This window comes from Mirounga angustirostris, unplaced genomic scaffold (genome assembly GCF_029215605.1).
Source record: "Mirounga angustirostris isolate CCGP_5_RB_7025 unplaced genomic scaffold, mMirAng1.0.hap1 SCAF_17, whole genome shotgun sequence".
Classification (NCBI taxonomy): domain Eukaryota; kingdom Metazoa; phylum Chordata; class Mammalia; order Carnivora; family Phocidae; genus Mirounga; species Mirounga angustirostris.
In genome coordinates, this window is record NW_026991725.1 from 48,715,995 (window position 1) to 48,738,729 (window position 22,735).

The window sequence follows — 22,735 nt, forward strand, 5'->3', positions numbered from 1 at the left end:
CCGCCTGGACACCCCAGGCCCTGGCTGCTCACTCACTGTCTCCTTTGCGGGCACACGACTTCCCCAAGCAGACGATGCCTGTTAATCTGGTACCCCCCGCCAACCGAAGGACACCCAGCACGCTGCAGGGTGGCCAGAACCCACGGGCAGCCGTCGCGGGCAAAGGGGTCGCACGGGGCCGGCAGCTCCAGGCAGCTCCAGGGCGGCCCCGCCACACACCTTTACTGAAGCAACGCGCAGCCGCAGTCCAGAGCTTTGGGGGGATTTATTGAGAGTGGGTCTGCACACCACGGGGATGCTGGGCTTCTCTCCAGCGCTGCCCGGCTTCACAGCTGGTGGTCCCCTTCCTGCCACTAGTTGGTGGGCCAGACGGCCACGACCACAATCGCCACGAGCAGCAGTAAAATCACCATGATCATCCCTGGAAAACAGAAGCACCGGAGAGCGCTTTAGCGATTCATGCCGGAAGGGCATCATGCAGCCCCGAACTACCATGGGGGACGGCGCATGTGGCTCTGTTTTCAGTTTGCATTGATGAAGCATCGAGAAAGCAAAGGGCTTTAGGGTCTGCAAGGAAAAGTTAAATCTAGACTCCATTTTCTCCACTGTCTACATGGCTTTGCCTTTTCTTCTTGAGCCCAAGATACTTAATGTCACTCATCGGTGAAAGTATCCAGTGGAGGGGCACCTGGGTGGCTCAGTGGGTTAAGTGTGTGCCTTCGGCTCAGGTCATGATCTCCGGGTCCTGGGATCGAGCCCCCTGTCGGGGTCCCTGCTCAGCGAGGAGCCTGCTTCTCCCTCTCCCTCTGCCCCTCCTCCCCAAGTGTGCTCGCTCTCTCTCAAATAAATAAAAATCTTAAAAAAAAAAAAAAGATTTATTTATTTGAGAGAGAAAGAGAGAGCGTGTGGGGGGAGGGACAGAGGGAGAGAATCTCAAGCAGACTCCCTGCTGAGCGCAGAGCCTGATGCAGGGCTGGATCTCAGAACATGAGATCACAACCTGAGTCAAAACCAAGAGTTAGACACTCAACCGACTGGGCCACCCAGGCGCCCCACGTAGCATGCTCTTCAGACTCAACCCCTGTGAAGCACAGCATGGGCACAGTGTCAATTAAGAAGGGACATACAAATATATCTCCCTGTGACAGTGGATGATTTTTTTCTAACACCCCCTGTTTCTCTGATGACCTGACCTTTCACGAGTAACCCCTCTCGGGACCTGCGATTTCTCCCCAACTTCACATGGACACTAACCCAAGCCTCTCCATCAGGGCTCGGCAAACTGTGGCCCCTTGGGCCAAATCTGGCTGTTGGCCTGTTTTCGTACATCCCCTGAGCCAAGAATGGTTTGTACATTTTTAAGGGTTGTCAAAAGAGACAAAGGAGAAGATGTGACGCGCTGTCTGTGGTCTGCAAAGCCTAAACTATTTACTATCCGGTCTTTCACAGAAGTGTGCAGATCTGTGCTCTACATCACTGTGGCCGGTAACGGCCCAGCTGCAGCCCGGTTCATCCACGGAGGCTCTGGTTTCCAGCTGTCTCTCCACTTCTCTCCTCTGGGGATTTTCTCTCTTCCTTGTAAATTCAGCTACGCATCAGCATTTGAGGGGCGAGGCTGGGATATTTCATCCTGCGTTTCGAGACGCGTGTAGTAAGGTGCGCGCATCTGTGTGCGGGTGAACGTTATCTCAGTCCATCTTCTGGCCAGAACCAGAAGAATATATCTCCTCTTCATTCACTTCTGCCTCCAGAAACATCTTCAGGTTGACCAAAAGCTCCCCCTGGGCAGGAAGCCCACGACTTCCTGGCTGGGCTGAGAGATTGTCCTGTTTAGCATCAGGGACCCAGCATGGAACTGGAGGACAAAGATGGACTGAGGAGCGTTGGGGGGCACCTGCTAGCACTACAGAACGCAGGGTAACCTCAAAGACAAGGGGGAAGCCTGGGTGCTGAGAAAAGACGGGAGACGAGGCATGATGTTTCAGTTACTGCTGCTCAGGCAGGATCGGAGCTGGGGGAGCGCTTGGGGCGGCGAGGCTGGTTGTGCAGCTGGGGTCCTGGACTGGGGGGGGAGGGGACGGCCGAAGGAGAGGCCGACACCAGGGACCCTGAGATTCACAGTGGGTGGTGACAAGCACAGCGCAACAAGAGACAGGAGCGAGGAGATGGAGGACAGTGACTGGCTGGGAAGAAGAAACCACACGCCCGGTTTGAGCTCATACACAATCCCAGGGCAGGGGCCTCTACGAGCCAGTGGCTACCTCCACCCCCTTCCTGGGCCACGGTGGCGTGCCCACCTGCCGCCCGCTCTGCCCAATCTGTTCCCCATAACTGAGCCAGAGTGTAAACCAGATCAGGTTACTGGCTACCTTGCAACTCTCAGAGGCTCAGCTGAAATCCAAACTCTACAGGGGCCTCGAAGGCCCCGCATGATCTGGGTCCCGCAACCCCGGCAGCCACGCTCTGCACCTGGGCTCCAGCCATCCGGTCTTCGGCCTTGGGTTACGCCCCTTCCTGCTCCCCCTTGGCCTACTTGCTCCCTACTCCCCCCCAGAACCCAGCATCAATGTCACTTCCTCAAGGACCTCCTCCCTGGCCTCCCATGAACTGTGCTTGGGCTGTCCCTCCTATGTGCCCGCAGTGCCCCTTCTTCAATCACGATTTAGGTGCTCAGACATGGTCCCCACCACTGGCACGTGAGGGTCCGACCCAGGCGCTGAGCCTGTCCAGCTCACCGCCACATCCCCCGTACCTAGAATAGAGCCTCACCCACAGAAGAGGCGTGGACCGTTTGCTGGGTGTTTTTTATATAAACACATACATGTATTGACTATCTGGAAGGGATGAGAACCAATAAGAAAGACAAAGCAGGAACAGTCAACAGAGAGAGAGAGAAGCTGAGAACGTGTGTCAAGGATGCCAAAGGGAGAGAAGATTCAAAAGGCGGTCAGTGCCAATCGACAGACACCAGGAGGCCAAACAGAAGCTTCTGGGCTGGGAGTCCTTTAATGGGACAGTTCAGCTGCCAGGTGGGTGAGCCTCCTGGAACCATCATTAATACAGCAATTCCTCTGTAAGCTGGTAATGATTCTATCGCAGAAACTGCGAGTCACACACTGCATGGGAGCAAACGGGGGCCCTCTGGCTGCGACATTTTCACCAGGTTTCGGTAAAGGGGTGCGCGCAGTCAAGTGAGGAAGTCATCTTGAGATGGCAAGTGACCGTGACCAGCTGAGGCCAGTGCAGCCTTTGGGATTCTCCCAAAGAGCAGGTGTTCACACACCTTACCCCACGGCAGCACTTTCTCTTTAAGAGTCTGGCCTTCTTGGAGTGAGGCCCCGGCTCTGGCACCCTCCTTGAATGGAGTCTCTCTTCTCTTAAGGATGTTTCGGGAAGAGTGACCAAGGCTCGTACTGAAGCCAGGGAGGGCTAAGCTGTGCCAGGCATGGAATACGCGCGGGCCCCAGGTGGGACAGTGGGCACATCGCCTTGCTCACTGACTTTCTCAGCCAGGGACAGCTCCCCATGTCACCTGGGAGGGAAAGCTCTGGAACTGGTGAGCCCAAGAGCCAGCCCAGGAATCCAGGTGGGACCCATCCCTGCTCCATCTCTTCCCCTTTCTCTGCACCCACGGGGCCTGTGCAGGGGGAATCCTGGCCCCCGACACAAAGTGGGGCTTATCAGGGACGGGGGGGCCCCAGGCTCGTTGGGGCTGAAAAATGGGGATACAGAGTTTCGACTCAGTTTTCTCCTCTTCTCTTTTCTTTTTCCTTCCTCCTCCCCACTTTGCACTTTGTATGGTGGAAACTTAAATAGAGACGAAAGTGGACAGGAGGGCATAATGCACCGTGATGCACAAGGATCGATTCGTGGCCAGTCTGGTTTTACCTGTGCCCTCCCCCATGCCCTGGAGTCTCTTGGAGTGAACCCCACACATACTTCCTCTCCCACTACATATCAGTGCGGATCACTCACAGATAAAGCATCATTAACACAAAAAAAGTCACCCCCACATGGAAGGGCGGACGATTTGCCTTTTCTTCAAGACAGAGGCAGGGAAGAGCCTCAGCCCTTGAGACACAGGAAAGTGGCTCCGGCCTAGAGGTCGCAGGAGACCACATGGCCAGAGGGAATAGTATTGTTGAGAGAGAGAGAGAGAGAGAGAGAGAGAGAGAGAGAGAGAACTTCTTTCTTTTGCCTCTGAGTAGTGAGTAAACCTCAGGGGGTCTGCTCATCCATCCCCCAGCTAAGGAAATGTTTGACATTTCAGAATAGCAAAAGACAGTTGAACTTCTGGGAACCTGCCAACTTCTCGAACAATGAAGGCTCTCTGCCCCCAGCCCCAGCACAGAAACACCTGGCGAGGCTCCTCCTGAGCACAGGACCCTTCCCGCCACGCTTCGCTCGGCTCCACGCACTGCTGGGCAAGGCACACACACCCACGTGCCCCGCGCAGGGGCAGGCTCGGGGAGCCGGAGGCCCAGGCGTGGAAAAAAAATGGCCATTGCCTTTGGTCAGTTTACCAGATGGGGATTACTCAACCCCTTACAATATTTACAAGTCCAGCTCATGGCAATTAAAAAAAGATGTAAGAAAACAAACTCCTTTTCGGACTGGGAAGGGACATGGTTCTCTCTGGAACAGTGCTGTGTTTTCTGAAGATTGTTCATCGGGATTAATGGCCCATATTTTTTCCAGTGAAACACTGGAAACCTGCAAATTAATGCAATGCATCTGCCACAGTTGAGCATAGGTAACAGCTCTTGCTGCTTACGGAGGAGGGAGGGGAGGGGGAGGAGGGGGCGTAGGAGGGAAGGGAGGAGAAGGAAAGGGAGGAGGAGAAAGGGGAGGAGGAGGGGGGAGGAGGGGGGAGGAGGGGGAGGAACACGGACTCTGTCTCTTCTTGGGAGAGTGAGGGCGGACCTCAGCACAGCGCTCAGCTGTAGGGGACGCGCAGCTAAGCTCTAAGCGCAGGGGGAGCGAAGGGGTGACGGGGTAGCAGGGAGGCGGATGCAAAGGGCAATGTTATCTGAAGTCTCCTGATCTGGTTTTGCTTATCACAGGCTGCCTGTGATTGTCCCCGGTGTATCTACACTGTTAGCGCCCGCGATCACCACCGGAGCTCCGCGGCAGACATTTAGGAAAGACTCCCGTGGCTGGCTGGGCTTTTTCCAGTTGTGCCTGTTGACAGGTGACATTTGCTTATGCATTAACCAGTGGGTTCTCCCTGATCAAACAGATTTCTTGCAACAGACTGCCTGAGCTGAGGTGGGGGATGAGCAGGAGAAAAGACAAAACTGGAATATTTGTTTTCCAAAGTTCATGTAAATGTTCCCTTTAATCCCATTACTGGGCAAATAAGCTAAGAAAAGAGTAGACGCCCAGCAGAGAAGGTGAGCATATTTACATTCTGAGTCTTGGGCCAGAGGGCGCAGAACAGCAGGTGCCCCTGAGACCCCCCCCCACCACGCGGGAGCTGGGTGCAAGGCGGCACGGGGTGGGCCCCCAGCAGCCTTCCTGCCCCCAGCGTGAAGTTCAGGTGACTTGGGAAAGGGGCATGGACAGCTTCACCCCTCCCCTGCAGCCCCTCCTTCACACCACAGTTCCGCAAACAGTGCTTTCGTTAAAAAACCAAGCACAAGTCTTCTCTGATGTTCTGACTTTGGTTCTGTTCTCACCTGGCACTCAACCCATCCCCGGGCTTTCTGCTCTCCATTGGAGGGTGAGCCCTCCTGGGTAGCTCTGGTGGGCTCCGTCCCCTCAACAGACCTCCTGGCCCCCCTCTCCCCTCTGCTTTTGCCCTCTGCCCCGTCACCCTCCGCAGGGCACAGCCTGGGACCCTCGGCCGGGACCCTGCTTCCTCACTGCCCCTGCAGCCAGAGACGCTCGTCCTCCACCCTTCAATGCCTGCATTAGTTACTAATATTCCTTCCCTTAGGCCGAATGATCTGCAACAACAGGGATCCTGTGGTCTGATGTGGTGGCAGGGGCGCTGGTCGGGGGAGTCCGGGAGGCCCGACCTCCATTCCTTCACGGCCAGTTCAATTCCACCATCTGTAAAAGCCCCGGAATACCGACTTCCTAGAGGTGTGGGGGGAATTCGGTAAGACGAGGTGCGGGAGGCTCCCAGGGCGAATCTGGCGCACCATAAAGGGCAGCACGGATGACAGTAATTACTCCTGCTTATGGGACCCGAGGCCCAAGAAGAGAGCCCGCGTGTCTGCACGCAGGTGCTGCCCAGTGTCCCGGACAGAGCCAGGCTCACGGCCTAACGACAGAACTCAAGATGCCATTCCTCCCCGAAGGGAAGGGAGAGGAGCAGAGCCGGAGGGAACCCCCGGGTGGCACTCCGTTCAGACACGGAGCCCCGTTCCAGCTGTGGCCCAGCCGTGATGACGGGTATCCAGGAAAGGTTGGAAGTTCGGGGCGGAATATCTGGCAGCCCTTTGGGTCATCAGCCACAGGAAGGGCAGCTGGGCTGGGCGTGGGCTGGTTGCAGCAGGAAGGCGAGCAGAACCAGCCAAGGGGACACCAGGTGACAGGAGTGGCGGGCTCCGGGGTGGGGTGCAGAGGGGGGCCCCGCAACAAAGGCCGGATCAGAGGGGAAGGCAGTGCCGAGGCCGGGGTCACGGGCAGGAGGACTTGGAGAAGCACAAAGCAAACCCAAGGGGAACCTAAGAAGCCTGACTCTGGAGTCGTGCCCGGTCCTGGAAGCCGGTCAGCCCCACGGGGGGACGCCGGGCACCCCAGCAGCGCCCGCACAAGGTATCACAAGTAACAGCACTGCAGCGAGAACAGAAGGAACACAGGGGCAGGGCTGCCGTCGTGCCGCTAGACATACGTGGGCTCAGAACGTGCCATGCTCCCATCCTGTGCAGTTCCCACCAGAACAGTGCCCCCCCCAGTTTGTAGGTGAGGAAGTGGGGGCTCAGGGCTTAGCCCTGCCGGCCCTACGGGAGCCCCAGGAAGGCCGTAGGCCAACAGCAGGGCTGGCTCCAGGCCACGCTCCCTGGGAGGGAGCCCCGCGGGGCTAGGCCCGGCCGGGGAGCGGGCTCAGGAGGGGACCCAACCAGGGCGACGGTAGGAGGCCGTGTCTGTGACACCGAGTGACGGACTCCTCAAAGAAACACGTGAGAAGGGGCACCCGGGTGGCTCAGTTGGTTGGGCGACTGCCTTCGGCTCAGGTCATGATCCTGGAGTCCCAGGACCGAGTCCCGCGTTGGGCTCCCTGCTCAGTGGGGAGTCTGCTTCTCCCTCTGACCCTCCCCCAGCTCGTGTTCTCACTCTCTCTGTCTCTCTCTCAAATAAATAAAACCTTAAAAAAAAAAAAAAAAAAAAAAGACACACAAGAAGGCAAAGGATCGGCCCAGAATCGGCCTGTGCTTTGGTTCTGATCGAAAACCAAGAAAATTTAGATGAAACAGATCTTAGCGTTGCTTTGGCATTTACATCACCCTGAGTGTTTGTCTCTGCCTTTGGACAGGATCACGGCCCCCGGACAAGCACACCGGGCCCACGTGACCAAACCCTGGCTCCTGTGGAAAGGCCAAGCTTCCTGAAGGTACTGTACTCTTGTCTGGAGGGGCTCTGGAAGGGGCAAGCCTGGTGCCCCTTCCAGAGGGGGTCTGTGCGGGATCTCTGCTGGAGTGATGTGGGGAGGAGAGAGGGACACCTTCCTCACCCTGCCCTCTGAAGTTCCAGGCCCCATCTGGGGACCATCCATCTCCCCGGTCCCGGGGCTGCCACCCCATCTCGATGCGAACGAGAGGCAAGCTCCACATCCACAGAGAAGCTGGAAGAAAGTCAACTCTGGAGAGAAGGCGGGAGACTGGGGGGAAGGAGGATGGTGTGGGGAGACATCTGGGGGCCAGAGAGACTGAGCGGCCTCGGCAGGAAGCAGGAATTGGGGAAGGTAGCCTGACAAGAGTGGGGGATGGGACGAAAAGACGGGCTCGCCTGAAACAGGAAATTGAAAGGAATTAAGACTGTAAGAGCGGGGGTGGGCGAGGAGCGGGATGCAGGCCTAGGGAAAGGCAGGTTCCCAGGCTCTGGGCTCCAGGGACCAGGCCCCTGCCTCTCTGGGCGTCCGGTGGCTCTGTCACAGCCACGAGGCCCCCATGAGGCCAAGCCCTGACGCTCGGTCTTTGGAGATGGGACAGGACAGTGCATCTCACCAGCCAGGGCAAATCATGTCGCAACCAAGGGGTCAGACCTGTGGGTCAAGCTGTTCTGACGGGCAGCCAACCCCGGGCAGGTCTGACCCCAGGGTAAGGGTCTGGCCAAGAGAGTTAGATTTCACCACAGCAGAACGGTCCGATGGGCGCAAAGACACGCATGTGGCTCTTCACGGGCCTCCCAGTCTCAAGAGAGGGACAGAAAATCAACCGGCCCCTGCCTCCGCAAAACAAAACAAAAACACTCTGCTGATGATAGGGCTCCTTGGAGGGAGTATGTAAAAACTCGGCCATTCCTGTTGCTTCCTGCACAGAAAAGTGCTGACGAGTTCCTAGGCCCCATCTGTGTTCTTAAAGTGTTACTCATTTCCCTTCCCCGAAGTACGTTCAGTCCAGCAAATCACCACAGTTCAACAGCAGAACTCCATTGTAAATAGACGATCCTTCATATTGGCCATCAAAAGCAGCTTATTAGGAGTTGTCAAGTCAATAATTTAATGCCAATTCTCTGGCGCATCAATATTTGCTAAGAAATATCCCCTCGTTGGGCTGCGTGCTCCCCCTGGGAAAGCAAGGCTGTCTGGAATCTGGCAGAAATTCAAGTGTCTTTGAAAAGACAGTCAGGAACTCTGTTATGGATATCTTGTTTTGACAATTCCCTCTTGACTAAGTGTCAAAAGATTTCTGGATGGCTCCAGTCAGGCTATGGATTCACCATTACGAACCCCTCCGTTTGCGCTGTTTGCGCTCACAAACATCACCTGGCATCAATTAGGGAGACCGGGCAAGGCGACAGGAAGAAGCCGCCTGCCAAAGTTCTACGTCAGGTACAGAAAGAAAGGGCACGGAGGTATGGCCATCAAGGGGATACTTTTTCAATACATCAGATGATTATCCCTCGGATTTTTTTTTTTTTTTTCTAAAGCAAATCATTTGCCCAAGATGCAGAAGCCCACCGGGTGGTATATTTGAACGGAGGCTCTGAGTTCTAAACCCAGGAGAACATCCTCCCGGGAGGGGAGTGGGGGCAGCAGCTATGTGTCTGTTCAACTTGACCCTGCCGTCCGCACAGCTGGTGGGCCCAGCGGCCAAGCCCGCGTGAGGCCACCGGGCTCTCTTCCCCAGGAATTGCGACGTTCGGACTGAGTGGAGTTGGGGCTCAGTCACCGTAACGGGGACACTCTGGGGGGGTGGCCAAGAAAATGGGCCCGGGGGTCCCCGGATGTGCCGTGGTTCTGAGTCTTCTTGGCTCAGTTATCCCTGGGATTCTCGAAAGTCACCCGATATCATGCAAACAAATGACACGTTCTTTAACCTAAACGAGCCAGAGCCCTTTCCTCTGACTTGTAACCGAGACCTTTCAGTAAAGAGATCATCAGCAAAAATAACTATTTGTTGTCTCCAATTATTTGGGAAAATGGAAGGGCGACGCAAGGATGGTTTCGCTTTACTGTATGGCGTTGAAAGAACATCGAAGGCGCCACGGGCTGAGGTTCCCATCGAAATACCTCGCCAGCAAGAGGCCTTCTCAGACACTCTCTCGCAGTCACGCCTCCAATGATGTCACAGATATTCTTGGGGTAACGCTATAGATGCTGTCCTAAAGAGTCAAAGCGAACAGGAGATGCGCTCGGGTTCTGGGGCAAGAGGTTATTGGGAGCAGAGGTTGGGACAGGAGAGCCCCCCGCCTGTAAACAAGGCGAACAAGAACCCCTTGGATGGGGTGAGTGAGTTGCTTATCCACATCACGTGCATTACATATTGAGGTGCTCGGTAAATGTTCGATCAACAAGGAAACAGGAGGTCCCCACTCCTGATGTGGTTAGGAAAGCAAAAACAGTATCGAGAGCCTCTGGATTCTGCATCTCTACAATGGATTTTGATTTATTTATCTTTTTAAAAGAATTTTATTTCTTTATTTAAGAGAGAGAGAGAAGGGAGCATGGCAGGGGGCAGAGAGAGAGGGAGAAGCAGACTCCCCACCGAGCAGGGAGCCCGACGTGGGGCTCGATCCCAGGACCCTGGGGTCAGGACCTGAGCTGAACGCAGATGCCCAACTGACTGAGCCACCCAGGCGTCCCTGGATTTTGATGTATTTAACAAATATCGACTGATCGATCTACAGAGTGCCAGGCACTGTTCTAGTCATTGGGGATACAGCAGCGAACAAAAAGACAAAAATCCCTGCCCTCACTGAGTTGCTATTTGTGTGTTTGCGCTCATGCGCGCGGCGGGGGGAGGGGGGTACAGTGGGTAAAGACAGACAAAGACCAAAATAAGTAAATTACATAGTGTGCTCGGAGGTGCAAAGGGCTACAGAGAAGAACAAAGCTTACCTCTTCCCATTGTGATTGCTAGCTGGTAGCTCAGAGGCACAGATCCCCCCTCCCTCTGGTTCTGGGGGCAAAAGCGGGAGGGAGTGCTAATACTTTCCAGAAAACAGCCATCCCACAGTGGGATCTGGAAACGTGTTGCGGGTAAGATGAGGGTGCCTTCCTACGTGGCATCAGGAAACAGCCATCCCTGAACGCTAGTAACACGTAAGCTCAGCAATAACACATGACGAAAGTCGGCTGGAACGACGGGTGACGTCATGACAAGTGGAAACAGAAAGGGGACTTATTCTGGAGCGCTGAAAAAGGCGGGCCGGCGAGGCAGACCTTGTCAGTGGGTCGCCGGCACTTTCCAGGACGAGTTCCCCATACGGCCTGTTCTGACAGCTCTGTGCCCAAATGAACAGTGTGCCTCGGAAACAGATGGCTGCTGTCTTTTTTGGGGGAGGCCGGTTCACTTTAGAGGGGCGCTGGCCCCCGCTGCTTGCTGAAATCTAGAGGAAGCCAGGCTCTGGCTGCAGAAGGAGGAGGAGGGGGTAGGCACCAGGGGGTCACCAGAAGTTTGGAAGAATTGGGGTGAATGCATTTCAGGGGGATTGCCAGTACCACTTCTGGGGCGTCAGGCGGTCAGCCACTCTGTCAACCCCGAGGCCGCATCTGCCCCCCCAAGCTCAGCATTCCTTTGGCCTCCGAGGTGACATGGACCCTGTACAACCAAGAGCCACAGAGGAGAAACGCGACCGGTAAGAGCCATGGGAGGAAGAAGCAGTAAGGGCTGGAGAGAGCTGCCCGACATGGTCCTTTCCTTGGAAGAGCGAAGTCTTTTCCCAAAGAGCCAGAATGTACATCATGATCCCTCAGTTCAGTGGCGCAGCCTGCCTCACACCATGGCTCTGGCGTCTGGGGAAGGGACCCCATCCTCTGCGCCTAAAATCGGGGGGAACACCAGCCCTCAGCTCCCAGAGCTGCCACGGAGACGAAATGAGGTAGGATGCTCCGTGCTGAGCACCCTCCCTGGCCCGTGGCCCGTTCTCAACTGACATCAGCTGCCATGACTCCTGCCGGAAATTGTTCTGGCTACAAAAGAGGCCTTCACAATCTGTACTCGTTGGACAGAAGACGCTTCGGTCTGCACCCTATCCGCAAGTCCCTCTGGTCGCCAACACTGCCGCATCCTCCCACTAGACAACACCAACACCAGGAGGAGAGGGGACCCCTGAGGAGGACGGGACTACCCTCCCTCACTTTTGGAACACTCTAGCACAAACACAGCCAGCCTAAAAAGTGTTGAGCAAGGATTCTGTGGCAAGAAGGATGAACAGGGAAGTATTTGAGGCCCAAGGATTCAGAGCGCAAAACAGGGGACATCTGCCTGGGGTGCCGTCCATACGAAAGGGGGCTTATATCACTTTCGGGGATAAGGCGACCTAAGGAGAAGTCCTCCTCTCTCTTCCCCTGAAGGTGGTCAGTGTGGACGAAGATACAGTCCGAGAAAGGCCATCTTGATGACAGAACTGAGTGTCCCAGGCCTCACCAGTTAGACCGTTTGTGCCAACACCAGGTAAGTGCCCGTTGTCACAAGCCATGCACAAAATAGACCTGCCTTTCAGATGCGTGTCGTTGGTGCAAATAATAAAAGGTGTTTGAGGAGAACGTGGCAATGATGTCATCAGCTTCTCCTGATCCAGTCTTTTGGAAACAAGTAGTACAGACGATCCAAAATGTCAGATTTGGCTTTGAAACATCTGTTGACTTACACTGAACTTGGTCTGTCAGATAATTTCAGCAATCATTTCAAGGCCAAATAGCAAAGTTGAATTATGACACATTCCCAGTGCGAGGATCCAGTTTTCCCACCTTGGCTGCTCCCGCTCGGTGCTCCACCATCTCTCACACCTCCGTGCCTTGGCTTGGGGTTGTTCACACTGCTCCACAGCCCTCCACGGTTTCCACTCACCCAACACACAGATGCTGGCTTTTGGCCTCGGCTCAAAAACGTTCCCTCCCCAGTGACACCTCCTCTCCCGTGCCCAAGGGACCCTAGGACTGCTTTTCCTTGGCTTCTTCTGCATCCCCAACACACACGTTACAGAAATTAGTCCATTACTCGGGTAAATTAACAATCGATTGGGTTCACGGAAAGCACAGCCCTTCCCTGATCGTCTGTAAATTCTTGAGAGGACAGGCCATGCACTGCCACGACTCTTGTCCCCATGATGTTATCCACGGGCGCCCAGCACAGATGTCATATAATGCACACTTAACTCTGTTCTGCACTTGTGTTTTGGTTGATTGGAAAGCAGCTCATCATTTAGACTCAAATATTGATTGCCTGGGGGTATTGAGAGTCAGCAGTGTGGATTTCTTTTTTTTTTTTTTTTAAAGATTTTATTTATTTATTTGAGACAGAGAGAACGAGAGAGACATAGAGCACACGAGAGGGGGGAGGGTCAGAGGGAGAAGCAGACTCCCTGCCGAGCAGGGAGCCCGATGCAGGACTCGATCCAGGGACTCCAGGATCATGACCTGAGCCGAAGGCAGTCGCTTAACCAACTGAGCCACCCAGGCGTCCAGCAGTGTGGATTTCAAATGGCACTTTTACTTGATGATAATTAATGTGGAGATATTCTAGCAGCTGGAATAGGACTTGGCACATACTAAGTGCTCAATGAATATGTGTCGAATGAATGAATGGAAGAGTATATATAAACTATCCATAAAACGGGTTATTATGGAGTGTTGGTTCTAAGAATTGTAAGGGGATACAAGTAAGTACAGTTGGTCCTGCCAAACTCAAGATCAACATATTAACCCTAAGTGGTTAATATCTGAATATAAAATTCCAGAAGAACATATTCTACTAGCATCCTTCAAATAAATCCACAGAGTCACATTTTAGTGAAATGCTGGGAGTATTAGAGGCCCATGGGTTTCTTTTTAACACAGAGGATTTGGACTCCGAGTTTTCAGCAGGGTGGATCCTCTGTATTGAACGAACACCCCACATTTTAGCCATTCTCTGTAACTTTTTATCCCTCTCTATTTGCAGACATTCCTGAGAAGGACATCACCTAAAGCCACCTAACAACGGAGACGCCAGGTTGGCGTTTGGAGCTGTGTTACACCGGTGTGATTGCTGGGGCGTCAGTCCCTCCGCGGGGAGATGGTTCGAGAGTCCAGACCTCCGGAGGTGGGGCCCGGGAAGCTGGGGGTCACAAGCCCTCCACACCATCCTTCTGGCACCACCATTTGGGAACGATGTCTTAGAAGGCAGGATCAAAAGTTCACCACAAGTTCTCCAGCCCGTAAAGTAAAATATCAACTACTAACATGCCAGGAAGGGCTGTGCCTTCGCTGGGCACTATGGAGATGAAGGGTAGGAGGGCCACTGTCCTGGGGGCAAAGCAGGTACCCAATGACTTCCTGCTGATGACACTCAGCCTGGTGAGGAAGAGGTATATAGCCTGGACTGTGTCTGATGCACAAAACTCACTGGCTGTCACAACGCCCCTGTCCCCCGCCAATACGACCCCCGCCCCATTTCCTCTCGACAGAGAGAGCTCTGTTCTGCGGCGGTCGGCGGGACCCCAGCAGCAGATGCGATGGCCAAGACTGCCTTGCTCAGAACACACAGAGCCATCTCCACGGACTGCCAGACTTCCTATTTAGCACTGGGTTGACCCAGATGGTCTGCGCTGCTAAGCAACGTTGACTCTCCTTCTCAGGGAAGCCTGAGGGAAGGCCCAAGATAGGAAGAAGCACCAGAGGTGACAAGGAAGGACAGCAGGGAGGAGCTGGGAGGATCCAGCTTCTACCACGATGGCTGGAGGTGGACGGGGCCACTGTGACGCTCACTCTCACGCATCACGGGTCCTCCTGATCTTGGACGATGCCCGTATTTCTAGCACACCCAAAGAGCAAAGGTTCACCTGCGCGCACACACAGGGCGCACCGGGGGGGGGGGGGGGGAAGGGAAGTCCACAGGGGGTGCTGTCACCCACACGCAGCTCCCAGAGAGTGCCCCAGAGCTGGCCCGCTGGATAGCTGGTCCTGAAGCATGGGCAGCCCATCTGCTAGCTTACCCTCCTCCAGCACGGTGGGTAAGGAAGTGAGAGAGGGAATGTCTACCGATTAGTTCCTTATGGGCCTCACATTCTTGAAGGGGATTCTTTACACCCGCTGGAACGCTTCTGCATTCTTGATAGCAGGACCAGAATAGAAGTCCCTTCTGTTCAGAGCGCTTTTATTGAAACACTAAAATATCCTCGGAGCAAGACCTGCCCCCCCGCTGCCCCGCACGCCCCTCCTTGGCCATGGCCAAGCTCCCCATGCCCGCCATTCCTTGTTCTCTTTCTAAGAATGCAATAAACATTTCAGCACGGCCTTTTCAATCCACATTATTTATAATATTCTGAACATCCATCGAGCCTGGCTAGAATGCGAAGTAATAAATCAAACTTAACAACAACAAAAAAGGAAAGGAAGGGGGGGGTCACCCTTTGGCGAGCCTAAAGCCTGGGCCGGTTCGTCTCCCCCCAAAGGGCTTAGTTATGTTAGGAAAAGTGAGATGGGGATGAGACTCGGGGTTTAGAATGACACAGATGTAGGAACTGGAATCTATAGGCATAATCATAACTTTATATAAATCTCAAACAAACCTACCTCTCAGGGGTGTCATGAGGATAAATGAGATACGTGGGAAGCACTCTGGATGCCTCGAATGGAAGCAGTTAGAGCCCAGTTCTCCTGGCTGGGTCCAAAAGGTCATCTTCTTGGAATGAAGGGGCTAAAAGCCTTCCTCCTCTCCTGGAGCACCAGTCTTTGCTCATTAATGTCCCCTCTACCAGTTCAGATGGGGGGCCCGGGGAGGAGCCCTGAAGTGGGGCCCTGGGGGCCACCCTCCCCCCCCACCCCCCCCGGAGGACCAAGCCAGGCCACACACAGCCAGAGGTCTCTCCGTGGAAGGATTCTGCTCCCGCCCGCGGGGTGGGAGGCCGAACTCGTCCCACACCCCCATACGGCATGGCACTATGCAGCTTTATACAGTCTTGACTTTCTCCTCACAGAGGCAGAATCTGGCTCAAGAGCTCGCTGATGATTTCAAAATTTATCTAAACAAACGTGGAGGTCAGCATCGACTCTTGGCTAATTGCATAATTGGCCTGAGGCCTCGCTGCCTTGGCGACTTCCCACTCATTCCGAGTCTCGCACTGGAAATCCAAGCTGCTCAGGCTTGCCACGGAGAAGGCACGTGTTCACGTGGCCAGACCTCAGCTTGGTGGCCCTGCAATCTGCTCTAAGTGGTCCCTGCCGACAGTTTCCGGGAGCAGGGGAGCTGCTGCTTTTCTGTCCTTGTTTAGCGACAGGAGTGCGAGATGGGGGTCACTGAGTCACGACCCACACTGTATCATCCTGGTCTCATGCTATGTCTGGAGAAATGACCATAACCGGCGGGTCACGGGACTTCTCTGCAAGAAAGCAACTTCTCCTATTAAGATGGTCAAACTTGCCGAGGAGTCTAGCTCTGCCAGGCTGCCACTCTGCATTTCGACCTCATCTGGCCTTGTGCTAAGACTAACGGGCCTTCCTGTTCCGATTTGTCACCTGCCTGCTGGACTGGGCGTCTGTAAGGTCTCGACCAATGTTCTAGAAGGGATCTGATATGGGCTTTGTCGTGTTCACCCACTTCTACCAGTAAGTGTCCCTCGAAAAGCCCCCAGATTTATGGATGATATTCATATTTGCTTTAAAAAGTCTTATAAAATTCAACGTTTTCTTTACAACGTCCCTAGGTCATGGGGACCCCCAAAGTCTTTGGTACGTGGCTACTACGGTCAGTGATCTGCCGACAACGTTTGCTTCTGATCACACAGACAGCCCCGCAGCTCCAGCCCAGCAGGACTGAGTGGCTGATCCAGATCTCTCGGGTCTCCTCCTCAGCAAGTGTCCACTCTCACCCCACGCATCATGGGGACTCCTTTCCCTTGGCTCTCACTTCCTGGTCTGGAGCTGACTAAATAAAGGGCTGGCCCCCATGATGCCAGGAGCCACCACTCTCTACCTCTTGCCCCTTCAACCACTTAACATATGCTATCGTCTTGTCTTTACTTGGACGGTGCCAGTGACGTGTAAGGAGTGGTGAAGCCCAGGGCTTTAGAGCCAGACGGCCTGGGTTCAAATCCTGACTGTCCCACTCCCCATCTGCAAGCTACTTAACCTGTCAGGGCCTCACCCACAGAACAGGCATAATAGCAGTAGGTATATTTGTTGGGTAAGTGCTCAATGAACATGTGCTTCCCCCACGGCGAAGGCTTCACCAGACATGTTTTGTGGTGTACCTACAGCCCCTTCAGATGGGCTCTGTTTTGATCTAGGCTCTGGTTGAGGATGAGCCATGGTTATACCTCAGGATCCCACCCATCGAGCCATAGTGACTTGGGCACTCAGAGGTAATCCGATCCACAGGCTGGCCAGCAGCTTCTGACCCAGCACATGAAGCTCAGCTGAGTAAAAAGATTCTTTTCTCTTTTTGAACTAGGAAATAAGGAGCAACGCAGACTTGCTTGGTGTCCTTATGATAAATCCACCTTTTTGGGGGGTCATAATATGAGTGGTTCTCTGTTCTTTTGTCCCCAGCTGAAAGATCGCCCAAGGAACAAAAGTTTAATTCGTATACAGCTCATCTATGTCACACTGCAGATATATGCACTTAAAAAACAGATTTTGACTAAAGGAACACATTTCTAGCTGCAAAATTTGGGGTCATCAGCGAGATGGTTGGAAGGCTTTCCGTCACTTTTGAAATTAAGACTTTTTAGAGCCATCGGTGAAATAGCTAAGACTTGAACAAAACTGGTTTTAGTCATTCCCCTTTTAATACCAACCGCTATTTCAAATCCAGATCCTACAACGTCCATAGGTTTAATCAGGATGAAAGTCTTTTTTTTTTTAATTGACAGAGTGTTGACAGGATGAAAGTCTTCATGAATTAAGGTAAGTACAGAGCAAACTCTTTTCTGGTTAACTTCTTTGTCACTCTGGAGAATGTCCCTACCACTTTTTCTCAAATGAGGAAGCCTGGAGCTTTCTGGACCTAGGGACGTGGGTGGAGGTAAAAGAGAAGAAACAGCCGGAAATGACAGCTGGTGAAGGCTAGTGAGGGCTCAAGATGGAGTCTAGGCTGAACAGAGAGAAGAGAGCCAGTCATCCTCCACCCATCACTAACCCACTCTATGCCGGGTACCATGTTAGATGCTGGGAACAGAACAATGGTCAAGATGGACGCCATACCTGGCCCCAAGGTATTTACATGCTAATGGGGGAGACAGACATTCAAATAATCACACAGTGAAACAATCACAGATCATAGATAAATGTTAAGGAAGAAACAAACAAGGTGCTACGATAAGAACTATGTTAATGGAGTGGTCAGATGAAGGATCTAGTCACAAGACAAGGTGGGCAAAGACCATCCCAGCTGGAGGGAGTAGTAAGCACAGGACACATGGGGAACTGACCAATGACAAGGACAGAAATCAAGGTGAGTTTGGTAAGAAAGCCAGGGGCTAAGTTTTACAGGGCCTTGGGGGTCACGGTAAGGCACTGGGTTTTATTCTAAGCACAAGGGAAGCCATTGCTAGGTTTAAGCAGGGAGCAGCAACATCTCATTTATGTTATGAAGTCATTTACACCACTGTGAGAAGACTGGACAGGATTGTCCCGTCTCTGCGTACAAGTCAAGTCAACAAGACCTTTCTGAGAGAACCAACACAGACGGCTTCCAGGTGAGAGGATGGGACAGGGAGGTGGTGGTGGAGATGCACGGATTTGAACAATATTTTAGAAGAGAGTTACCAGGCTTCCTTTTGGATAAGGGAGAAAACCAGGGGCTTCTGGATCGGCTGCAGAGGGATTTTGGTTGAGATCTCAAACAAGCATGTGGGTGTGCAGTAGAAATCTGGAGCTCAGCAGACAGGTCTTGGCTGGTGCCGTAGGGATGGTTACAGATCAAAAGGCCAAAGAAGAGCTTTGGGAGGAAAGGTCACAGGAGAGGCAGAGCAGCAGGGACTGAAGAGGCGCAATATCAGGAGGAGGTTAGGGTGGGCGGTGGCGGGAGGGAACACAGCGCTTCGGGACTCGGGAGACCAAGGCCAAGGGTTGGTGGAGGGGGACTGAAGGGAGATGTCTGGCTCTGTCACTGAGCAGCATCTACAGTCAGGACTGAGGGTCTCCCGTGTGCCAAGCCTTGTGCCCAGGTCTCAGATACACCATCTCTACCGCCATAACAGTCCTGTGAACTGATAGCACCATGATGATGAGGATGATGGTGACAATGACCGTGATCATGATGACAATGATGGAACCTGAAGCTCAGAAGAGTTAAGCAATTTATCTAAAGGTTTCACAGCTCTCCAGTGTTGGGAACTAGCTCCGACGGTCAGAGTCCTGGAGACTACAGTAACGTCGAAACCGTATATTAGTACAAATACCAACGACACACCTTCCAAGTCATCTTCTCTGCTTTCACAGCCAGCTGCCTTGTTCCAGGCAAGAAACTATGAACTTCTCACCATCTTCCTGCCACAAAGCAATCCAGTGTCCCCCTCTCCCTCTAGGAACCCAAGTCAACCCCCTTCTTCTTAACTGTCAACTCAAAGCCAAACCATATCTGTTCCTTAGTTTCCCTTCAAGAACCAGAAGAGAACAAATGATTGCTTGCAAGTGTTGGAGCACCTAACCTGGAAATAACAAAATAACCAACAGAAAACCTCTCTGAGCTAAAGAGGCCAGTTAACAGATACACTGATAAAATGAATAAACAAATACACTGATAAAACTCCAACCCCTTCTTATGAGGCAGTCATAAACACTATGGAAAAATTGATTAATAACTAAACAAATGAACAGAGAATAAAGGAATTAAGAAAATGGACAGGACTGATATTTTGGAAATTCTATAATGTTCTTGAGGTCTATAAAGGGATATTCAAATAAAGAGAGAAAGAGACATCCCATGTTCCTGGATGGGAAGATTTAAGGCTATGCGCATGTCAACTCTCTCCAAACTAATACAAACATTTAACTCAGTTATATTAAAAACAGAAACAGGATGTTTCAGGAACCTGCCAAATTACTGTGAGGCAACCGGACCATTCCCATTTTGCAGATAAGGAACCCAAGGGCTCAGGTGAAGAAAGTGGAGTAGATTCTAAGGAAATTAACTCAGAGGCACAAAATGGTAATTGTGTGATGTTTGCTGCAGTTGTGTGTGGACGTGTGTGGGCAGGAGATGAGGGGGACAGAAGATCACAGGGGGCCCTAAGTGTTGTCACAAGGAATGTGGGCTGTGGGGAATCTCTGGAAGGCTTAGTGGGGAGCAGTGGTGGTGGAGGGAAGGGCTGACAAGAGCAAGTCCATGGTCTTCAAAGCTCACCCTGGCTTCAGTGTAGAGAAGGCACTGGAAGGGGGCAGTTCTGCAGACAAGGAGATGAGTCAGGAAAACAACAGGAGGACCCAGAAGATGACAGGCATCCGAAGGACAGATGGACAGGGGCGCATGGCTTCTACAGACACTGAGGATGGAGAACCAACACAAGTTGGCATCAGATGCGATATGGGGGGCTGAGCAAGAGGGAAGAGCCCGGGACAACTCCTGAGTGTCTGGCTTGAGAAACGGAATGGTCGGTGGGTCTGCTCATCAAAACAGAAAACAAAGAAGAAGAAGCAGGGCTGGAGAGGATCACGAGCCCAAGTTTGGACATCTTGGGGATTATTTCAAGCAAATTCTGACAGCACAGTATTGCTTTTCTTCCACTGGGATTATAGAGAACTTGTCTTTGGGGCTAGCAAGGCACTGGGGGAAATTTTCCTATTTTGGTGGGGGGCTTGGAGGCAGAACCACACCTACTTTACATATCCCAAATGTGAAACAGACATATAGCTTGGAGTGATTCTCAAAGTGGTAAAAGGGCTCGGGGGTGGGTCTGGCATCCATGGCTGGTAAAGGCCTCCCTGGAGAGACCCTCTTTGGGGTCTTCCCACGGTTCTGTCAGAGAGGCAGTCTGATGTTGCTTCTCGGTTTTCTCCCCTCTACCCCAAGACTCCCAGATATTCATTTTATGTTTTTGTATATTTGATAAACTGTTGGTTGGCACTCGATGCCTCTTTTCTCTTCTTTTTCTTCCTTTCCTTCCTTCCTTGCTTCCTTTCTTCCTTCCTCCCTCCCTCCCCTCTTTTTTTTAAAGATTTTTATTTATTGAAAGACAGAGAGAGAAAGCATGAGCAGGGGGGAAGAGGCTTGAAATAAACCTGTCTAAACAGGTTTTAGTCATTCCCCTTTTAATATCAACTGCTATTTCAAATCCAGATCCTACAACGTCCATAGGTTTAATCAGGACGAAAGTCTTTTTTTTTTTTTAATTGACAGAGAGTTGACAGGATGAAAGTCTTCATGAATTGAGCAGACAGCCCAACTCGGGACTTGATCCAGGACCCCAGGAACTGAAGGCAGACGCTTAACCGACTGAGCCACCAGGCGTCCCGACTGATGACATTTTCTTACTATAATCTCTCTCCTCTTTGACATCCGGGAGTGTGCTCCTTCATTCGTTATATTCCTTCAGACATGATATTGTTTCCAAGTATGGTATGACAGTTGTCAAGAGAAAAGCAAGTGACTGAAAGCCATCCTTTTTATCAACGACACAAGTGTATGTGGGGTCTGTTTTCTTAACCTATAACCATCTTCATCGTCCTGATCCTTACACTCAGCTGTTTATCAGCACGTACGGAAAAAAGGTCAGCCAAAGGAAAGCTAGCTTTTCTTCTCTACTTGACACTCCTTTGGCCAACCTATTGGCCAGGAAGAGCAGAACTGAGGCGCTCTTGATCACCTGTGGCAGATTATTCAACCGAAAGAATCTGAAGGAAAAGTCCAAGCAAGAGTTACACTTGCAAATTTGAATCTATGAAATGAGAGAGTGGCTTTATGGGGATGAATTTTTTTTTTCTTTACCCAAACTAGAGAAATGCATGTATCTATCTTGTGGCAAATGGGTATCCGAGATGCCAGCCCAGGTGGGAGAAAGCGCTTCTGTGGTTGGTGTAGAGACTAGGGAGGGGCTGGGGGGCTGGGGTAAGGCAGTCCGGGAAATCGCACAGGTATCCTCAAAAGGAAAAACGGGGTGTTCGCAAATACACATCCCCAAACTGACTGTGACCTCCAGGTGATTACCATCTGAAAGACTGTATCTTACGAAGCTCACAGGGCAGCCCAGAGTAACTTCCAAACCCTTCACCATCAGAGAATATTTTTTACGCTGACAAAAAGCTGTGGATAATTAGAAATGCCTTTTCTTATATGAAGGAGTTTTCTTCCTTTCTATAAATATTTAACCTTCTGCGTTTGCAATAAAATTCTCCAGGTTTTCATTTCATGGGGTGAAAATATAAACTCAAGGAAAGTACTCAGCATGCCAACTTGCAACGCAGAGCTTTTGCAACGCACCGAAGGATCCCCTTCATTCTATAAGCTTAAACCGCACGCGTCTTTTAAAATTAAAAACAATTTTCTTGAGCAGCTAAATGTTTCCAACAACTTCTGTCTGTAAGGATTAAACCAGAGTTCCTTTAATTTTCTGGAATAATTTTATTAATCAAACGCAAAATGGCTATCCATTCAGCGGAGCCTGGTGGAAACAGTAACCTGAATAATATTCAAGGATTTTCTTTTGAAGCCGAAAACCAGCAATTACTCTACTGGAAAAGACTATTTTACTATGGTGCATTTCCTCAGGAGAGGAAATGATTTCTGAGAATACTGAAGCCTTTTTTATTCTAACGCAGACCAGCCACACCTGTACACAATCTTTCTAGACAACAATAAGACTTTTCTGAGGTTTCGTGTCATGACCATTTAATTTAATAGCTCTGAGAGTTTAAACAGGACGCTAATACCTCAGTTAGCTGGCACGATTGGCGAACTGGGGATTCCAGTTAACTTAATTTTTCCATCAACTAATAGTAACCCATTTATGCAATGAAATTTCCTCAGCAGGATATAGGGGATCTGGACATCTCTTTGCAGGTATGTACAACTGTATGTTTTGTCTCTCGGTTTGACTTTTTTTTTTTTTTGGAAGAAAAAAAGTCAACATTTTGCTCCTCCATAAATCTTCAAATTAATAAACCAATAATCAAGCACATGTGAGAGGCCTCACGAAAAAAAAA

At 51.8% G+C, this 22,735-nt stretch overlaps 1 protein-coding gene across 4 annotated transcripts in view; it reads right to left on the bottom strand.

Annotated features, from left to right (window-relative positions):
- Nucleotides 1-246: 246 nt before the first annotated feature.
- STX8 (syntaxin 8) overlaps nucleotides 247-22,735 on the bottom strand; it is a 246,407-nt gene continuing 223,918 nt past the window's right edge. For all 4 annotated transcript variants that reach the window (XR_008507235.2, XM_064582128.1, XM_045889863.3 and 1 more), the window contains one exon: nucleotides 247-421. Coding sequence is in view for 2 of the 4 variants with exons in the window: in XM_045889863.3 (XP_045745819.1) it covers nucleotides 354-421 (68 nt within the window). In the remaining 2 variants the exon portion in view is untranslated. The remainder of the gene's footprint in view (nucleotides 422-22,735) is intronic.